At 42.2% G+C, this 16,277-nt stretch overlaps 2 protein-coding genes across 8 annotated transcripts; one reads left to right on the top strand and one right to left on the bottom strand.

The window, feature by feature from the left end:
• Window positions 1-2,740: 2,740 nt before the first annotated feature.
• tfpi2 (tissue factor pathway inhibitor 2) lies at window positions 2,741-9,075 on the bottom strand. Of its 2 annotated transcripts, none has more exons than XM_023811824.2 (5): window positions 8,893-9,075; window positions 8,480-8,650; window positions 4,197-4,376; window positions 3,528-3,616; window positions 2,741-3,319 (listed from the first exon to the last, which is right to left on the bottom strand). In XM_023811824.2, exons 1-5 carry the CDS (start codon window positions 8,963-8,965, stop codon window positions 3,308-3,310), a joined length of 525 nt encoding a protein of 174 aa, XP_023667592.1. In that variant the 5' UTR covers window positions 8,966-9,075; the 3' UTR covers window positions 2,741-3,307. The 2 variants fall into 2 exon arrangements, with proteins under 2 accessions (XP_023667592.1, XP_023667591.1); XM_023811823.2 differs by having other exon boundaries at window positions 3,528-3,701; window positions 8,893-9,073.
• On the top strand, window positions 3,634-16,259 carry gngt1 (guanine nucleotide binding protein (G protein), gamma transducing activity polypeptide 1). Of its 6 annotated transcripts, none has more exons than XM_023811826.2 (4): window positions 13,593-13,728; window positions 14,128-14,184; window positions 15,369-15,467; window positions 15,933-16,259. In XM_023811826.2, the coding sequence occupies exons 1-4, from the start codon at window positions 13,726-13,728 to the stop codon at window positions 16,056-16,058; spliced, it is 285 nt and encodes a 94-aa protein (XP_023667594.1). In that variant the 5' UTR covers window positions 13,593-13,725; the 3' UTR covers window positions 16,059-16,259. The 6 variants fall into 6 exon arrangements, with proteins under 6 accessions (XP_023667601.1, XP_023667602.1, XP_023667594.1 ...); XM_023811829.2 differs by having other exon boundaries at window positions 14,128-14,194; XM_023811833.1 differs by lacking the exons at window positions 13,593-13,728; window positions 14,128-14,184 and adding an exon at window positions 3,634-3,764.
• Window positions 16,260-16,277: the final 18 nt, after the last annotated feature.

Genomic DNA, 16,277 nt, shown 5'->3' with positions numbered 1-16,277 from the left:
CAGCAATTTGAATAATGAAATAAGTATTTATATAAATCAATTGACATGCTCAAAATTAATGCATTAATATTAATATAGAGAGCTTTTTTTCTTGTTTCTGCATTACATTAACCTGTGAGAGAAATGCTGAAAATAAAACAAAAGCCAATACTAATATCTGGATACAGATTTTTTTTTAGAATTAAATCATCTATTAGGTGTCATCCATCCAACCATCCATCCATCCATTTTCTGAAACCACTTAATCCCAACTGCGGTTGCGGGGGGGGGGGGGGGGGGGGGGACCAGAACCCGGTACAATGGCCGCAGGCGGGAACCAACCCTGGGCAGCCGCCAACACACTGCAGGGCAATTAGGTGTCATATACATTTTTATTTACTTTAATAAAATGTAATATTATTAAATATTATATATTACGGTTAAAATAGACAATGTAAGAGAAAAAATCTGTAAACACCCACACATGTCATTTTAAAATTAAACAGATGGAGAAATAAAAATACAGTTAATTTGACCTTGATTGCATCTGCATTTTAAAGTTGAAAATTTTGAAATCAAGGTAGAACCCTGAGCTGACTCATATGTGGCTTGGCTCTAATAGCGGTTGCGGTCATATTTTCATGATGCAAACACCTAGGGAATGTGCATGAGGCCTGATTAGTGTCACATTAGCCATATGCGGTGTCCATGTTTAAACTACATGAACATTATACAGAAAGGAACTGCAGCCAAACCTGGTAAACCATTCATGTTTTTGAAGTGTATTTATCAATATGGCCATCATACAAACCTACAAGCAAATATATAAAAGAGGGAATCATTTTCATGTTCTTCTGTGGAGGTTTTTCTCCGCAATGTTTAAAAATACCATCCACACAATTCATTATTAGTGCCACGGGCCGCATGCCAAAGCTTTTAAGCACATAGGCGAGCTGGACGTTTAACATCCATTCTTTCAGCACAACATTTCAGAATATATTTGGGTCGAAGGGAGTACCTTTCATTCTTACTGTGCATGTAGATAAACAGTTAATTTATTACCTTGTAAGTGGTATTGCCCTGTGTGGCTGTACATGCCAGGCATTGTTAAGAATCCATAGTAATAACGGGGAAGAGCATTTCCTGCTGCAGTGGATATGACCTTGTCGTAATAGTGTATCGCTGTGAAATCCCACAAATATACACAGTGTGCAGAAATTGGACTCATTGGACACATTTTTCAGTTAATTTTGATTAATGCACGTTCATTTGACAGATCAATCTTTTAGGTGACAGAACAATTTTGTAACGGGAATCACGGAAAGCAGAAGAACCCGGATGTGAGCTTCACTACCTACGCTCCAGCTGACCACAACTCGGGAAGAGTGTGACCGTTCAGCGGAATAGGTTGATTTTTTTAGAAGAAAAATATTTTTCTACTGCCCTTCGCACTTAGTTTGGAGCATGACTTTGACGTTAAAGGCTGCTTTCCCATCCGAAAGCCACCGCCGCCTCTTAAGACTATCAAGACAGTTCTACAAGAGTATTTCAGTGGTACTTAGTCATGATCTGTATTATATACACAGTTGTTTGATGTTTCGTGAGTGTCTTTGTTTTATGTAGCATAATTCTGCTACATTACTGACAGGACGATGTGGGTATGATTTGCTTTGTACTCATGCACAATAGGCAAATAAAGAATCTGGAACCGTGAAGAGTATTTTTTTCCAATACCATGCATGCTAATAAATGAGAATCCGACAATCTTGCATTAACCAAGAGAAACAGCGCGGCGCTATGCTAAGACGATTGTCTTCATGACAGGTGACCATGAGGGTGGGCCTCGTGAGGATTTAAACAGTTAGGTGCCCCCTGCCAATTGGGGCTTATTCACAATTAATTCAAAACTGATTAACATTTTAATTGATTATTTAAAATGTTTATTTTCTGCTGTTTCTCTATTCAAACTGCTTCTGCTTTTAGGGGGTTGAACCCCACGATTTGATTTTCTTTTTTTGTTCTTTTAATGATAGTCTAGCCCTGAACCTACAGCATAAGCTACTGAGTCTGCCACGGACAGGCGAAATGACTCTTTGCTGAATACAATAGACAGAAGTGGGGTTATCTTAAGCAAACTCAGCTGAAGCAACTTTCTGCAGGGATGGAAAACAGAAGTTTTTCTTTAAAAAAAAGGCAGATACAAGGTGACACGTCCTTATTTAAGGCCAAGAAAAATGGCAACTACCTAAAACTCAGATGGGAAGCAGTATATACAGTATATCAGTGTTTTCCAACCCGGTTATCAGGGATCCCCGGACAGTCCACGTTTTTGCTCCCTCCCAGCACCCAACAGGAGAGCAAAAATGTGGAGCGAAAACTTGGGCTGCCTGGGGGTCCCTGAGGACCGGGTTGGAAAACTCTGCAGTCTGATCCAGACGAGGCTCCTGGATGTGAGAAAGGGGGAAGAAGGCTAGAGGGGAGACACCTCAACTTTTTGTTCCCACTGACTTGAGTACACGCTCTCTGCTGAAACGCAGCATTTTCAGAACTTGCAGGATTACATATGTGAAAAATATATGTTTGCTATACTATGATCTTGTACTGTTTATAAACAATGATTTGCAATCCGCAAGGACTGTGGGAACACGATGAAAACGACACGCCTGTACAGGTTGCATCAACTGTTGGCAAAAAAAGCAAAGAGCATTACTCCACAATCAATGGACACACCTTCTCAAGAAGAAACATACCAGCGGAAAAGTCAACTGCCAGAAAACACAATTGTGCCCTGGGAATCATTTATCAAAGGTTTAAATCATATAATTCTTTAAAATACAGGTTCTACTGGAAAGTTAGTCCCATATTTACACATACGTACACAGGAACCCTCACACTTCATACAGCAAATCTTTAACACACATATACATGCATGACCAGCTGACACACCAAATTCCTCAGGGTGCTCATAATATAGTATATTTACTATAGTAAAAATAGTAATAATACTCGCATAATAATAATTATAATTACAGTATGTTAAACTGCTATCTTTAACTTAAACAGAACACATATGTCATGTTTCACATTCCATAAAAATGAAATTTAAAAATGTAGCCATTTTGTAGAAAGTTATTCAAAAAGTTATTTTTTTAACTAATGACAGTAAATTGCATTAGCATATGAATATCAAGTAAGAAAACATTTAAAAAGAAAAAATATTTATAATTTGTTCAGTGTGATACAGTAGTGCACAGAAATAACTAGAACTGTGGCCTATTGGCACTAGATATTTTCAGTCTGATTTTCCGGCGTTCTTGCGTTCTGCTCTTCATAAGAATTCCTAAAAAGCAACAATAAAAACAACAAATTAGAAATATTTGTACATGATCATATAATCCTTCTCAATACTGTTGACTTAAGTTTCTCACCTCATTCTCCGTTAAGTATAACACGCTTTTTTACGCCCGTACACATTTTTAGACACAGGCGAGTTACTTTGTCAAGACGTAATTACAGACATCTTCAGCCGCTTGCCCTCTGGTACGCACCTTGGACACAAACACGTGTGCAGCCTTCCCTGGAGATAAAGTTGTTGCTGTTCCCTCCGCAGCCTGTGTACTGGAACTCTTCACAGGATCTGGAGGCCGCGTTAAAGTAAAACCTCGGTATGGAGGCGAAACACGTTCCTTTATCTAGCGGGCGATTGCAGATCTGAGGAATGTCTACAGAAAGACGGTAATGACTTTGTAAGTGGAACAACATGCTGGACGGACAAACTAAACAAGGTAAGATGTGCATATCAGCTGGCCGCAGATGAACATTTAATAGGAGTTTATAGTACTAATACACTGTAAGTAGCTACAAATAAACACCAGTGTCAGTTAACTGGGCTTGTTTAAACCCTATTATAAGTAATTTGTCTGCTTAGTTTCCTCCTTACATTTCAGCTAAAGTTTAGCAATGCAATTCATCAAATCATCCACCTTGGTCATTACACGTTAATGACACGTTAATGCAGGAAATAACTAGTGTCACCCCCCCTACCCCCGGTCACAAAACATGAAGTAAACACCAGCCATTAGCTAAACAAAGTGTGCTGGCTCCCTGATACTTTTCTAGTGCATTCCCAAGTTGCACAGACAATGACGAAGGTGGATTTGAAAGCTCCATTGTTCAGTGACTCCTGATCTCTGGGTGCAGGTGACCGCTTCACATACTTCTCTGAGGCCTGCAGTACTCCTCACAGGAAGCCATGCTGTCAAAATTATTTCCGTTGCCGTTTATGCCTCCATAAATGAACAGCTCGCACTGCATGGTTGCCATGTTGAAAAAGTATCGTCTCAGGTACGCTCGGCCAATACCCTCTTCCTGACTCAGTCTGCAGAACCTCGGGACTTCTGGAAAGAGAAAGATCCTAAGTTACACGCTGTCTGAAAGGCCAGGATATTCCAGAACCTCACCCCCTCAATATCTTAGAGTTGCCTGATGATATAAATCAGGGGGACCCAATCTTAGCCAGAAAGGGTTGTTGTTGGGTGCGGGTTTTCACTGCAACTCCCTAATTAGATTACTAATTAAAGGACTGATTGGCTGAGGAGTCCTCACACCTGGGTTTGGACAGCTGACCTACAGGATATCCCAAAAACCTGCATATACACTGGCCCTTTTGCGGATAAGATTGGCTACCCCTAATATAAATGATATACAGCATTTTCCTTGAAAGGCACAGGACATCAAGACAGCCCCAATCAAATAACAAAATAAAGAATTAACAAATATATGGGCTGGCCCCCCGTCCTGGGTTGTTCCCTGTCTCGTTCCCGTAGCTTCCGGGATAGGCTTCGGACCCCCCGCTACCCAGAAGGATAAGGAAAATGGATGGATGGATGGATGGATAATTACCAACTATAAATGATGAAAAAAATACAATAATATAAAATTGTCAGGGCATTTAGCACTTGAAACTAAAAAAAAAAAAGGGAAAAAACAGTGGAACAAAGTTCTGTACTGTTTTTCTGATAAGACCACCATCTGGGCAGTTTTAACAAAGGAAATCCCACTTCTGACATTTCTAATGTCAAGATGGCGCCGCGGAGGGCAGCCTCGTCGCGAGCTCTTTCAAGCAATAGTGTTTTTTTGTGTTTAATTCTAATTTTCCTTTATCTCCTCACTAGTAACATGTTATGTCTTTATGTATATGATCGCCAAACGTTACTGGACATAAAAGCTGGACTTTCTCACCGTCTCCCGGAGTTCAAGTTTTGGAATACAGATCCTCCGTTTGTAAACTCCCCATTCATCTCGTCCGAGACGCCTTTGTCCTGTGCCCCTGGAACCCGCAGACGCCGGCGTAGAGGCAGAAGATCCGGCGTTCTGGTTCGGCTGAGACGGCGCGCTAACAGACCACCGCTCCCCAGCTTATTACTGGCTAATGTACAGTCTCTGGAGAACAAGCTGTGCGAACTTCGGGCACGGATCTCATTCCAGCGAGAGACACGGGACTGCTGTGTGATCTGCCTCACAGAAACCTGGCTGTCGGACAAGATACCGGACTCTGCCATTCATCTCCCGGGGTTCTCCGTGCACCGCGCGGACAGGTCGCGTGTGCTAACTGGGAAAAGCAGAGGCGGCGGCGTGTGTTTCATGATCAACAACTCCTGGTGTGATTATGCAAACGTGCACCCGATAAAGTCCTTTTGCTCACCGGACCTGGAGTATCTGATGCTTCTATGCCGACCTTTCTGGCTACCGAGGGAATTTTCGGCAGTTATTATCACGGCTGTCTACATTCCCCCACAGGCCGACACAGACCGAGCACTCGGGGAACTGTATAAGGAGATCAGCAGTCAGGAAACCGCGCACCCAGAGGCGGCGTTCATCACCACCGGGGACTTTAACAACGCCAACTTGAGGAAAGTTTTACCAAAACTCCATCAACACATTCAGTTCAACACACGAGGAGAGCGGCTGCTCGATCACTGCTACACTTCCTTCCGGAATGCGTACAAAGCCCGCCCCCGCGCCCCATTCGGCCAATCAGATCATCGCTCCATTCTGCTCCTGCCTGCCTATAGGCAAAGGCTGAAACAGGAAGCTCCATCCCTGAGGGTGGTGCACCGTTGGTCGGACCAATCAGAATCCATACTACAGGACTGTTTTGATCACGTGGACTGGGAAATGTTTGGCATGGCTGCGGACAACATTGATGAATACGCAGACTCAGTCTGCGGATTTATCAGGAAATGTGTGGATGATGTTGTTCCATCCAAAACAGTGAAAGTTTATCCGAACCAGAAGCCATGGATAAACAATGATGTTCGCATGGCATTGGCAGCGCGGAACTCTGCCTTTGCCTCCGCGAACATAACGGACTACAAACACGCCAAATTCCAACTCAGAAAGACCATCAAGTCAGCGAAACGGGAGTACAGGGACAGAGTGGAACAGCAACTGAACAATCCTCGGAGAATGTGGCAGGGACTTAACACAATTGTGGACTTCAGAGGGAAAACCAGCACAGCACAGACCAAGGCCTCTCTGTGTGAGGATCTGAACGTATTTTACGCTAGATTCGACACAGTAAACACCACGAGACAGGACAGCGCACGCATAGCGGGTGACGTCAGTGTGCACACCGTGTCTGAAGAGGATGTACGGAAGTGTTTCAGAAAGGTGAACGCACGCAAAGCTACTGGTCCTGACGGAATCCCCGGTCGTGTCCTCAAATCATGCGCGGCTCAGCTGGCTGGAGTGTTCACGAGCATCTACAACCTCTCCCTCTCCACTTCTGGAGTCCCGGCCTGCTTCAAAACGGCCACCATCGTCCCTGTACCAAAATCCTCCACCATCACATCCCTGAACGACTGGCGACCAGTAGCCCTGACCCCCATCGTGAGCAAATGCTTTGAGAGGCTGGTCAGGAATTTCATCTGCTCTGCGCTACCGGACTCACTGGACCCTCTACAATTCGCATACCGTCACAACAGGTCCACTGATGACGCCATTGCCCTGACACTACATACCGCCCTCTCCCACCTGGAGAAGAGAGATACGTATGTGAGAATGCTGTTCGTAGATTACAGCTCAGCATTCAATACCATCGTTCCCTCAAGGCTGGACAGGAAACTGCTAGATCTAGGATTGAGCAGCTCTCTTTGCAGCTGGATCCTCGATTTCCTGTCCAACAGACGCCAGATGGTTAGATTGGGAAACATCACGTCATCCACCGTCACAATGAACATTGGTGCTCCACAGGGGTGTGTACTGAGCCCTCTCCTGTACTCACTCTACACCTACGACTGCACGGCCACTAACAGCTCCAACATCATCGTGAAATATGCAGACGACACAACAGTGGTGGGTCTCATCACCAATGGGGATGAGACGGCATACAGGGAGGAGGTCAGCGCCCTGACACATTGGTGCCAGGAGAACCATCTCACCCTAAATGTGGCTAAGACCAAAGAGATGATAGTGGACTTCCGGAGATGTGGAGAAGCACATACCCCCATCACCATTAACGGCGCTGCTGTGGAGAGAGTGAGTAGTTTCCGTTTCCTGGGTGTACATTTAGCGGAGGATCTCACATGGTCAGTTCACATTGACAAAGCAGTGAAGAAGGCGCAGCAGCGCCTCTTCTTTCTCAGGAGACTGAAGAGATTCGGCATGAGCCCCCGCATCCTCAGGACCTTCTACCACTGCGCCATTGAGAGCATCCTCACAGGATGCATCACCACCTGGTACGGCAACAGCACCACCTACAACCGCCTAGCTCTGCAGAGAGTAGTGCGGTGTTCGGAAAAGATAACTGGAGGTGTGCTCCCCTCCCTCCAGGACATCTACAAGAAGCGGTGTCTGAGGAAAGCGAGGAGGATCATTAAAGACTCCAGTCACCCTGGTCATTATCTGTTTACCCTGCTTCCGTCAGGCAGGAGGTATCGCAGCATTCGGTCCCGTACCAGCAGGCTAAGGGACAGCTTTTTTCATCAGGCAATCAGAATGATGAACACTAACCACTGACACTTCGCAGAAGGAATGGAAGAGAAAAAGGGAGGAGAAAGGAAAAGAGAGGAAAGGAAAGGGAAGGAAAGGAAGGGAAGAAAGAAGGAAAGGAAAAAAAAAAAAAAAAAAAACCCCACTGCCACTTTATCGACTCCATGTCAATTATGCACTTCATATTGCACATAACTGCTCTTTGCACAACATTCATGCGTCTAATATTATATTATATATGTATATCTTGTACTTATCTTTTTTTTTTTTTATCTTCTTTTTATATATATATATATATAGATTTTGCACACCACTATTGCTTGTGAAGCTAGCACACAAGAATTTCACTCATATGTACTGTACCAGTAACATGATGTGACAATAAAGATTTGAAACTTTGAAACTTTGAAATAACACAGACATGCTTAATATTTTTTTCCTCGATGTACTGCTACAAACAACCTCTACTCCTGCGGTATGTGCATGGGTACTCGCAGTAAATACTTACTCGGGATCCTCCAGCACGTTTTCTTGCACTGTTCGAACGTCCTGAAGTTGTTGTCGTTCCCGAGACACCCGCCGTATTGGAATTCCTCGCATTCCTGCGTTATAGTGTTATAATACCAGCGCCGAGAACCACCATCGCAGGGCCCCTCATCCAGCTGTTGCAGGCAAACATCTGAAATCAGACATAAATCAGCGCTCATGTACATTTTCACAAGGTTCAGTACCTCCGTCTCGCCGAACATTAATGCGCACGAACTTGCGTTTATGTCGCATCAGTACAGCTTCGTCGTAATTCCGTGTAATATGAAATATATATTTAAAAAGCCTGTTTGCTAACCACGAGACTGGACGACGTGCTGTAATGAATGACACAAGTGGAAAATCTTTGCAAGAGACTTTTTTCAGGTACTGTACCTGTTGAGGGCAACGCAAAGCCATATATAAGCAGAGAAAGAAGTAACACGACTTGCAGCAAACGGAATCCCATTGTCTCAGTGAGGAATCTGCGAAGAAAAAAATCCTGAAATGCTCCTAAATGCTGCTGGGGTTGGCCATTTTATATCCTTGGTGAACTTTTGAGGAAAGACCCTATGGGCGGGTTTGGTGACTCATTTCCATTTCTCAACGTACAAGCTACGCGGTCATATTTGCAGATTAAATATTTTAAAATGTATTTTGGCATTTTGCCTATTGCAAAGTAACAAGATAAGAGATTTGCGTCACCGTACATGTATTTGCAGTATTCAGAGGTATTTTTCTAATTGATTAATCGAAATAATACTTTCGATGGCAATAATTATTAATGTGAAATTAAGTATTTTATAATATGTTAAACCATATACTCAATGTATTGTGTAACTAATCGTGTTTATAAAAGAAAGGGATAACAAATAGTTATCATTTCCATGTTTCAACTTTATAGCTTGTTCATACACCCTGTTAAAACTAATCAACCCATTGCTACCTTTGTTTTATTTTACCTATATATTTCCGAATCAGACACAAAGCAATAGACCAAAATCCGAATTTAAATTACTCGTTAAATGTGTGCTTAAACACAATCCGCCTAACTACTCTCTAAGGCAGTATACTAACTACCTTTGATACATCCATGGAAAAGATTATGCAAAAATCAATCGATTTCAGCAAATGCATTCAACATATATCATATATCAAATGTTATTCAAATTTGTTAGAAGAAGGTTTATATTAGCAAATATTTATATGCCATAGAGATGCCATAGTTCTGAATGAGCTTACGTAGTATGAATGGGTTTTACGAAGCTATATAGTAAAGTAGTTTTACTGGATGTGTCATCAAGGACTGTGACCTGGAATGAAAGACAATTCACATTGTTGAATGATTAGACAGAAGTAATCATCTAGGCTGGGCGTCCTCATAAAACAGCACCCCAGAGAATGTCTAAATGTCTTCACTGTGTAATTTAAATAGCAGGCTTGACACAGAGTCAACCTAGAGAAGGTCGCTCCTAAACAGGTGTAAATATAGGGGGCGCTGTGGACAAAGAAGTGTAATGGATACCATGAAATAAACGCGAGGGGTGAAGTCTGATAGAAGAAAGTCTTGTTTATGACTAAGCTATATGGTTTGCAAGAAGAGGTCCTGGCTCTTCGTAGATAATCCAAATGACATTTTCAATATTTTAGATAATGGAACAAACATGATGGATGTCATGAACGTGGAAAAAAAGGTTTGAGCAAATTCCATTTTGTTTACAGCGTCACTGAGCTTTCAAAGGCTTTTCAAGATGTTCACATTATCAATTTTCTCATGGTGAGATCAGCGTGACCTTTTCATTTAGGAGTCTGGGATAAAGCCTGATAATTTTACAGTTGCATTTTTACCATTAATCTTATTCAGGGTGTAGCCCAGCCTTGTATCCTATGCTGCCTGGGATAAGCTCCAGTGCGTGCTTGGTGGTAGGGCTTTGGGGGTGGATGAGATTCGCCCTAAGTTCTTGATGACTCTTGATGTTGTTGGGTTGTCTTGGCTGACACGCCTCTTCAACATTGCGTGGACGTTGGGGACAGTGCCTTTGGACTGGCAGACTGGGGTGGTGGTCCCAATCTTTAAGAAAGGGGACCAGAGGTTGTTCCAACTTCAGGGGGTCACACTCCTCAGCCTTCCTGGGAAGGTCTATGCTGGGGTGCCGGAGAAGAGGTACATCCATTGGTGGAACCTCAGATTCATTTGTCGAATGTATGTTTTTTGTGGACTTGGAAAAGGTGTACGATCATGTTCCTTGGGAGGTTCTGTGTGGGGTGCTTAAGGGGTGGGAGGTTCTGTGTGGGGTGCTTAAGGAGTATGGGGTACAGGGTCTGTTGTTGCAGACCATCAGGTCCTGCACAAACAGAGTGAAAGCTTGGTTCACATTGGCAGCAGTAAGTCGGACCCGGTGGGTGTTGGACTCCGTAGAGGCTGCCCTTTGTCACCGATTCTGTTGATAATATTTATGTAAAGAATTCCTAGGAGTAGCTAAGGGGTGGAGTGGGTCCGGTTCGAGGGCTTTAGGATCTCATCTTTGCTTTTTGCAGTTGACATGATCCTGTTGGCGTTGTTGGCTTGCAACCTGCAGCATACACTGGGATGGTTTGTAGTAGAGTGTGAGGTGGCTGAGATAAGGATCAGCACTTCCAAGTCAGAGGCCATGGTTCTCGAATGGAAAAGGGTGGATTGCCTGCTCAGGGTAGGGGATAAGTTGATGCTAGGGATGTAACGATACACTCAACTCACAATTCGATACGATTCACGATTTTGAGTGCACGATACGATTTTCTCATAATTTTTTAACAGAATGAGCTGCAGACAAATTTATTCAAAAATATTCCTTTATTTATCTCTCTAAACTGTGCAAAATGAGTCCTCTTCTTAACAGTGCAACTAAAATCGAATAAAATACTGTTTAAAAAAAATCCCAAATCAAAATAAATTAAAAAAAATCTGTACTGTAAATAAACGGTAACGCTTCACATTAACTGCACCTTCATAATTCTTTTATATTGCATTCATAATGCGTTCAGTACACCTTCATAATGTATTCATTAAGTATTCAGAAATCAGTCATAAACAGAGGGGTGTACCTCGAGTTTAAGTACCTTGGGGTCTTGTTCACCAGTGAGGGAAGAAGTGAGCGGGAGGTCGACAGGCGAATGGTGCATCTTCAGCAGTAATGCAGACACTGTACCATTCTATCGTGGCGAAGAGGCAGCTGAGCTGGAAGGCGAAGCTCTCAATTTACTGGTCAATCTATGTTCCTTCCCTCACCTATGGTCATGAGCTCTGGGTAGTGACTGAAAGAATGAGATTGCGGATACAGTACAAGCAGCCAAAATGACCTTCCTGTGCTGGGTGTCTGGGCTCAGCCTTAGAGATAGGGTGACAAGCTCAGCCATTCGGGAGGGACTCAAAGTAGAGCCGCTGCTCCTCCGCATTGAAAGGTGCCAGTAAAGGTGGTTCGGACATCTACCTAGGATGCCTCCTGGACGGCTCCCTGGGGAGGTGTTTCAGGCATGTCCGTCTGGGAGGAGGCCCCGGGGCAGACCCAGGACACGCTGGAGAGGTTATGTCTTTTGGCTGGCCTGGGAACACCTTGGTATTCCCCTGGAGGAGCCGGAGGAGGTGGCTGGTGAGAGGGATGTCTGGGCATCCCTGCTTAGACTGCTATCCCCGTGAACTGACCCCAGATAAGTGGATGGATGGGTGGATGAATGGATGGATGATGGATGCTTTTTTTAGTCTGTGTCGTGTGTGTAGAAATGCATGACATAAAAAAAAATTTGTTAGGTGATTTAACAAAAACAAGTGCATGTTCTACAGTTTTTCATGTAGTTTCAGAATTTGGCTTCCAATTTGCCACCACATGTCTGGTTTTATCACAATTTACAACTAAAGTTCAACATAAATTATAGCGAATGTTACATTAAGGAAACAGTTCATCATGTCTTTGCTGGTCACTTAGCACCGCGAAACTGTTTCCGGCATAATTTTCTTTTGTATGAAGCACCAGGATTTTGTCTTACAGACTCCAACAATAATCAGCCATCATATTTACATTCCAACGTCTTTGGTATCTTTGCTCCATTTCACTAATATCTTGGTGAAATCTCTCACCATGCTCCTCACTATACTCACCCAAATTTTCAGGAAAATAATCAAGGTGTGAATGTAGGAAATGCATCTTGACGCTCATTCTACATCCAAGATCTTGAAAACGACATATCATATCTTTGACGTGAACCTCATAGTCAGATGACTTCTTGTTTCCGAGAAATCCATCAGTGACTTTACAGAATTCTTCCCAGGCTTGCCTCTCCACTGTCACCATTTTGGCTGCAAATACACTATCCTTCAGCAACCTTCTTATCTGTGGTCTGCCTTCTGGTACTGAGTGACAGAACCGGAAAGCGGACCACAGTTCTGCATACAAAGGTCGGTGTCGGTGGACCTGCAGCAGCATACCTGTAAGTTTACATAACTGCAAGCTGCCTGTAAACCCTGCTGACTAGTTTGTACAAAAAATCAGTCTATGACAGGTTACTGGTGATTTTATATGACTGGTATCAAAATGACATTTTTAGGTATACAATGTATTGTATATGAAAAAAAGTCAAAATCACAGAAAAACCAGTTGTGCTGGAGCAAAGCTAAATATACTAAAAATGTTTTTTTTTTTTTAATTGCCCACCACCACCCCCCCTCTTCGGAGGACAACTTTATTTTACATTACATTCAAGAGCAAAGAGTGTGGCCGCTCCGAACTCACCCGTCCCGTGGAAAAAGGAAAAAAAAGAAAAACAGGGAGGGATACAGAAACAACAAGCCACGCATCCCCAAGACAACCACCCACCCAACCCGAGAGGGAGCCCGTGAGGGACTAAGGGGGCACCAACCCCCGTAGTACAGGGAGGCCCGCAGAGGGAGGACGGATGGCGAGGCAGGCGGGTTCAGGGCCGAAGGGTCCCACCAACCAGGACCACCCCCCCCCCGGCGGACGGCCCCCCACACACCAGAGGAGCCCCAGCCCATCCCCCGGCAGGGCGGGCCGCCGCCCACCGCAGCGACCCAGCACGCCTCCCCCCCTAAAAATGTTTGTTTATGAAGGGTGTTTAAAAAATGTCATTTGATATTATTCACCAAATTTGATGTCGCCTAGTGTTATTCGCCGTTAGCCTTTTGGCACACTTTTAAAATTGAAGCAAAATCACTTGAAGTTGTATTTTTTTGACATGGTAAGTTTTTCCCACTCTGAAGAAATCGCCACGCAGCCTCCTTGTCTCATTTGGGACATGATGCATCATTCAACATGACGGGTTCAGGGTAAACAGGGATTATGTGTCTTATCGTGAGTGCATTACACTCTGTGTCCTCGTGACCTACAGCAGCACCGTAATCATAAAGAAAAGAATGACTCTGGTGCCTTCTGCCAAAAATCAGAACATCCTTCAAATGCCCCAAACCACATAGCTTTTACTTTGTACATGATGTACATTTCCATAGACACATACACCTCCATGTAACACTGACCGGCTTTAGTTTTGAGATTGTGTAGTATAATGAACTGGCCAAGAGACATAATTTTAATCAGCTTAGGAAGGTAAGATGTTTACAGAGATTACTTTATAAACCAGATTGAAGGTGAAAGAGGGGGAACCTTGGACCTGTTCTTGGTAGAAAGACTGATCACAGTGAGTAGTGGTATGTTCCATTCTTTCTTTTCCTCTATTGCACATGTACTGCATAATTTATGTTAGGCAGAAATAATAACAAGCAAAAGCATTATTATTATTATTGTTGTTGTTGTTGTTGTGTACAAGACACATAATGCCAGTGTGGAATGAAGCTGTTTTACATGGGTCCTGTAGTTGATTCTTTTTCTATTTGTGTAACAGTCTAGATAATGCCTTTTTAATGTGGTATATTATTAATGCTGTAATATTTTCCTTTTTTTTTGCACAAAATAATGTGATCAACCTCAAACTAGAAGCCATAGGTGTACTTTTAAAAATGTATATGATCTTCATTTAAGAATGTTTAACAGTACTGATTATACTGAATATTTTGATATACAAGATAATAGGAATAAGACATTGATAAAAACAAAATACAATGCATAATATCTTATTTCCTGATAAATAGCTAAATGAAAACTAAATTATTATTTTTTGACCAGGAGCCTGTATGACAAAGCTGGATTTCTTGCTTGACTGGATAACTTGCCAGATTTACAGTAGTCTGTGGACGAAGATAAAATCAGTTTAAACTGGGGTACCTTAAATCCAACAAGTTATCCTGCTAAGTAAGAAACACTGCTTTGTGATACGGGCCCCTGAGCTATACGTAAAACTGTGTTTATGATTGTTTTGATATAAATTGGTTACTTTTAGATTACATTTTGAACATTACAATTAAATTACATTGAAATTCATGTCCACAATCAATTACAGCATCAAATCAGATGTCATACCTAGTGCCAAAATCATATCTTGTTTTTTGTTGTGTATTAAGTATTTCATGCTCCAAAATACATACATTATCATGTATCCAATGTGATACATTCAACTATAATTTATTTAAAATTTTGTAAAGAGCAATAATTTCTTTCCTGCATAGAAAAAGTAGACACTGAAGCATACTCCATTGACATTTAGATATATAAAAAATGCACATTTAAAAGTCATGGCATTCATCAGTAGATCACTAGCTATTTGTTTACTGCTATAATTCATAAAATAACTGATTGGAGAACATATTATTACAGTATTTATTTAGATTACATTATGACTGTATATGACATAGTCTAGTCAGTAATATGCATGCAAGTTTTAAATAAAGCAACTTTTATTAATTCATATTTTTGTGTTATTTGCAGAAAATGCCAGTTATTAATGTAGATGATTTGACAGACAAGGATAAAGCAAAAATGGAGGTTGATCAGCTTAAAATTGAAGTGAAGCTGGAGAGGGCTTTGGTGAGTTGAATTTATTTTTACCTTCACAGACAACATTGTCACAGCTGAGAACTGGGCCGTAAGAGGAACAACACGATAAAGACACTATTTGGGGGTCTAATACAACCGATTTTATATGCTTTTTCAAACAGGAACAATACAGAACAAAACATTAGGTAAAAGGAGCCAAGACTATTCTAATAAAGAATGGTGTTTGTTTGATTTGTATTAGTATGTAGTGAAAACTCCAATAGATGTTGACTTAACAAGAGTATCTACATAACACTTAAAGAGGATTGAGATCTGAGCCACTTAACCTAAACACTCCAACCGATCGCGCTGCTTATATCTTGCCTAGTCAGCTCTAAAATTGGGCCAGTGGGTTTTATTCTGATAAACAAGAATTGGATGTTACCTCATATGTTTTTAATTGAATTTATCCATTCTTGTTGATTATTATAATAAAAATCTGTTTTGTAACTGCAGGTATCAAAATGCTGTGAGGAAGTAAGAGATTACATTCAAGCTGGAGCAGAAGAGGATCCTCTTGTCAAGGGCATTCCCGAAGAGAAAAACCCATTCAAAGAGAAAGGCGGGTGTGTTATTTCCTGAACTGGACAGTAGACGAGTCGTCCTCCTGCAGCTTAGCTACTCCAGCACATTCATACCATGTAGAATTAGGTTTTCTGGACTGAAAATGAAAGGCATGGGACGTTGAAAACATCTACTATCCCCAGGACCTGCTTCAATGTTTGAATTCCCACTGTACTTTCCCTGCAAAGCAAGATAATAAATCAAAAAAATTGTCTGCAAGGATTGTCAGAGCTTTAT

The sequence above is a fragment of the Paramormyrops kingsleyae genome, chromosome 23 (genome assembly GCF_048594095.1).
Source record: "Paramormyrops kingsleyae isolate MSU_618 chromosome 23, PKINGS_0.4, whole genome shotgun sequence".
Lineage (NCBI taxonomy): Eukaryota > Metazoa > Chordata > Actinopteri > Osteoglossiformes > Mormyridae > Paramormyrops > Paramormyrops kingsleyae.
The sequence above is the reverse complement of the archived record's forward strand: the minus strand, read 5'-3'. Positions and strand labels throughout refer to the sequence as shown.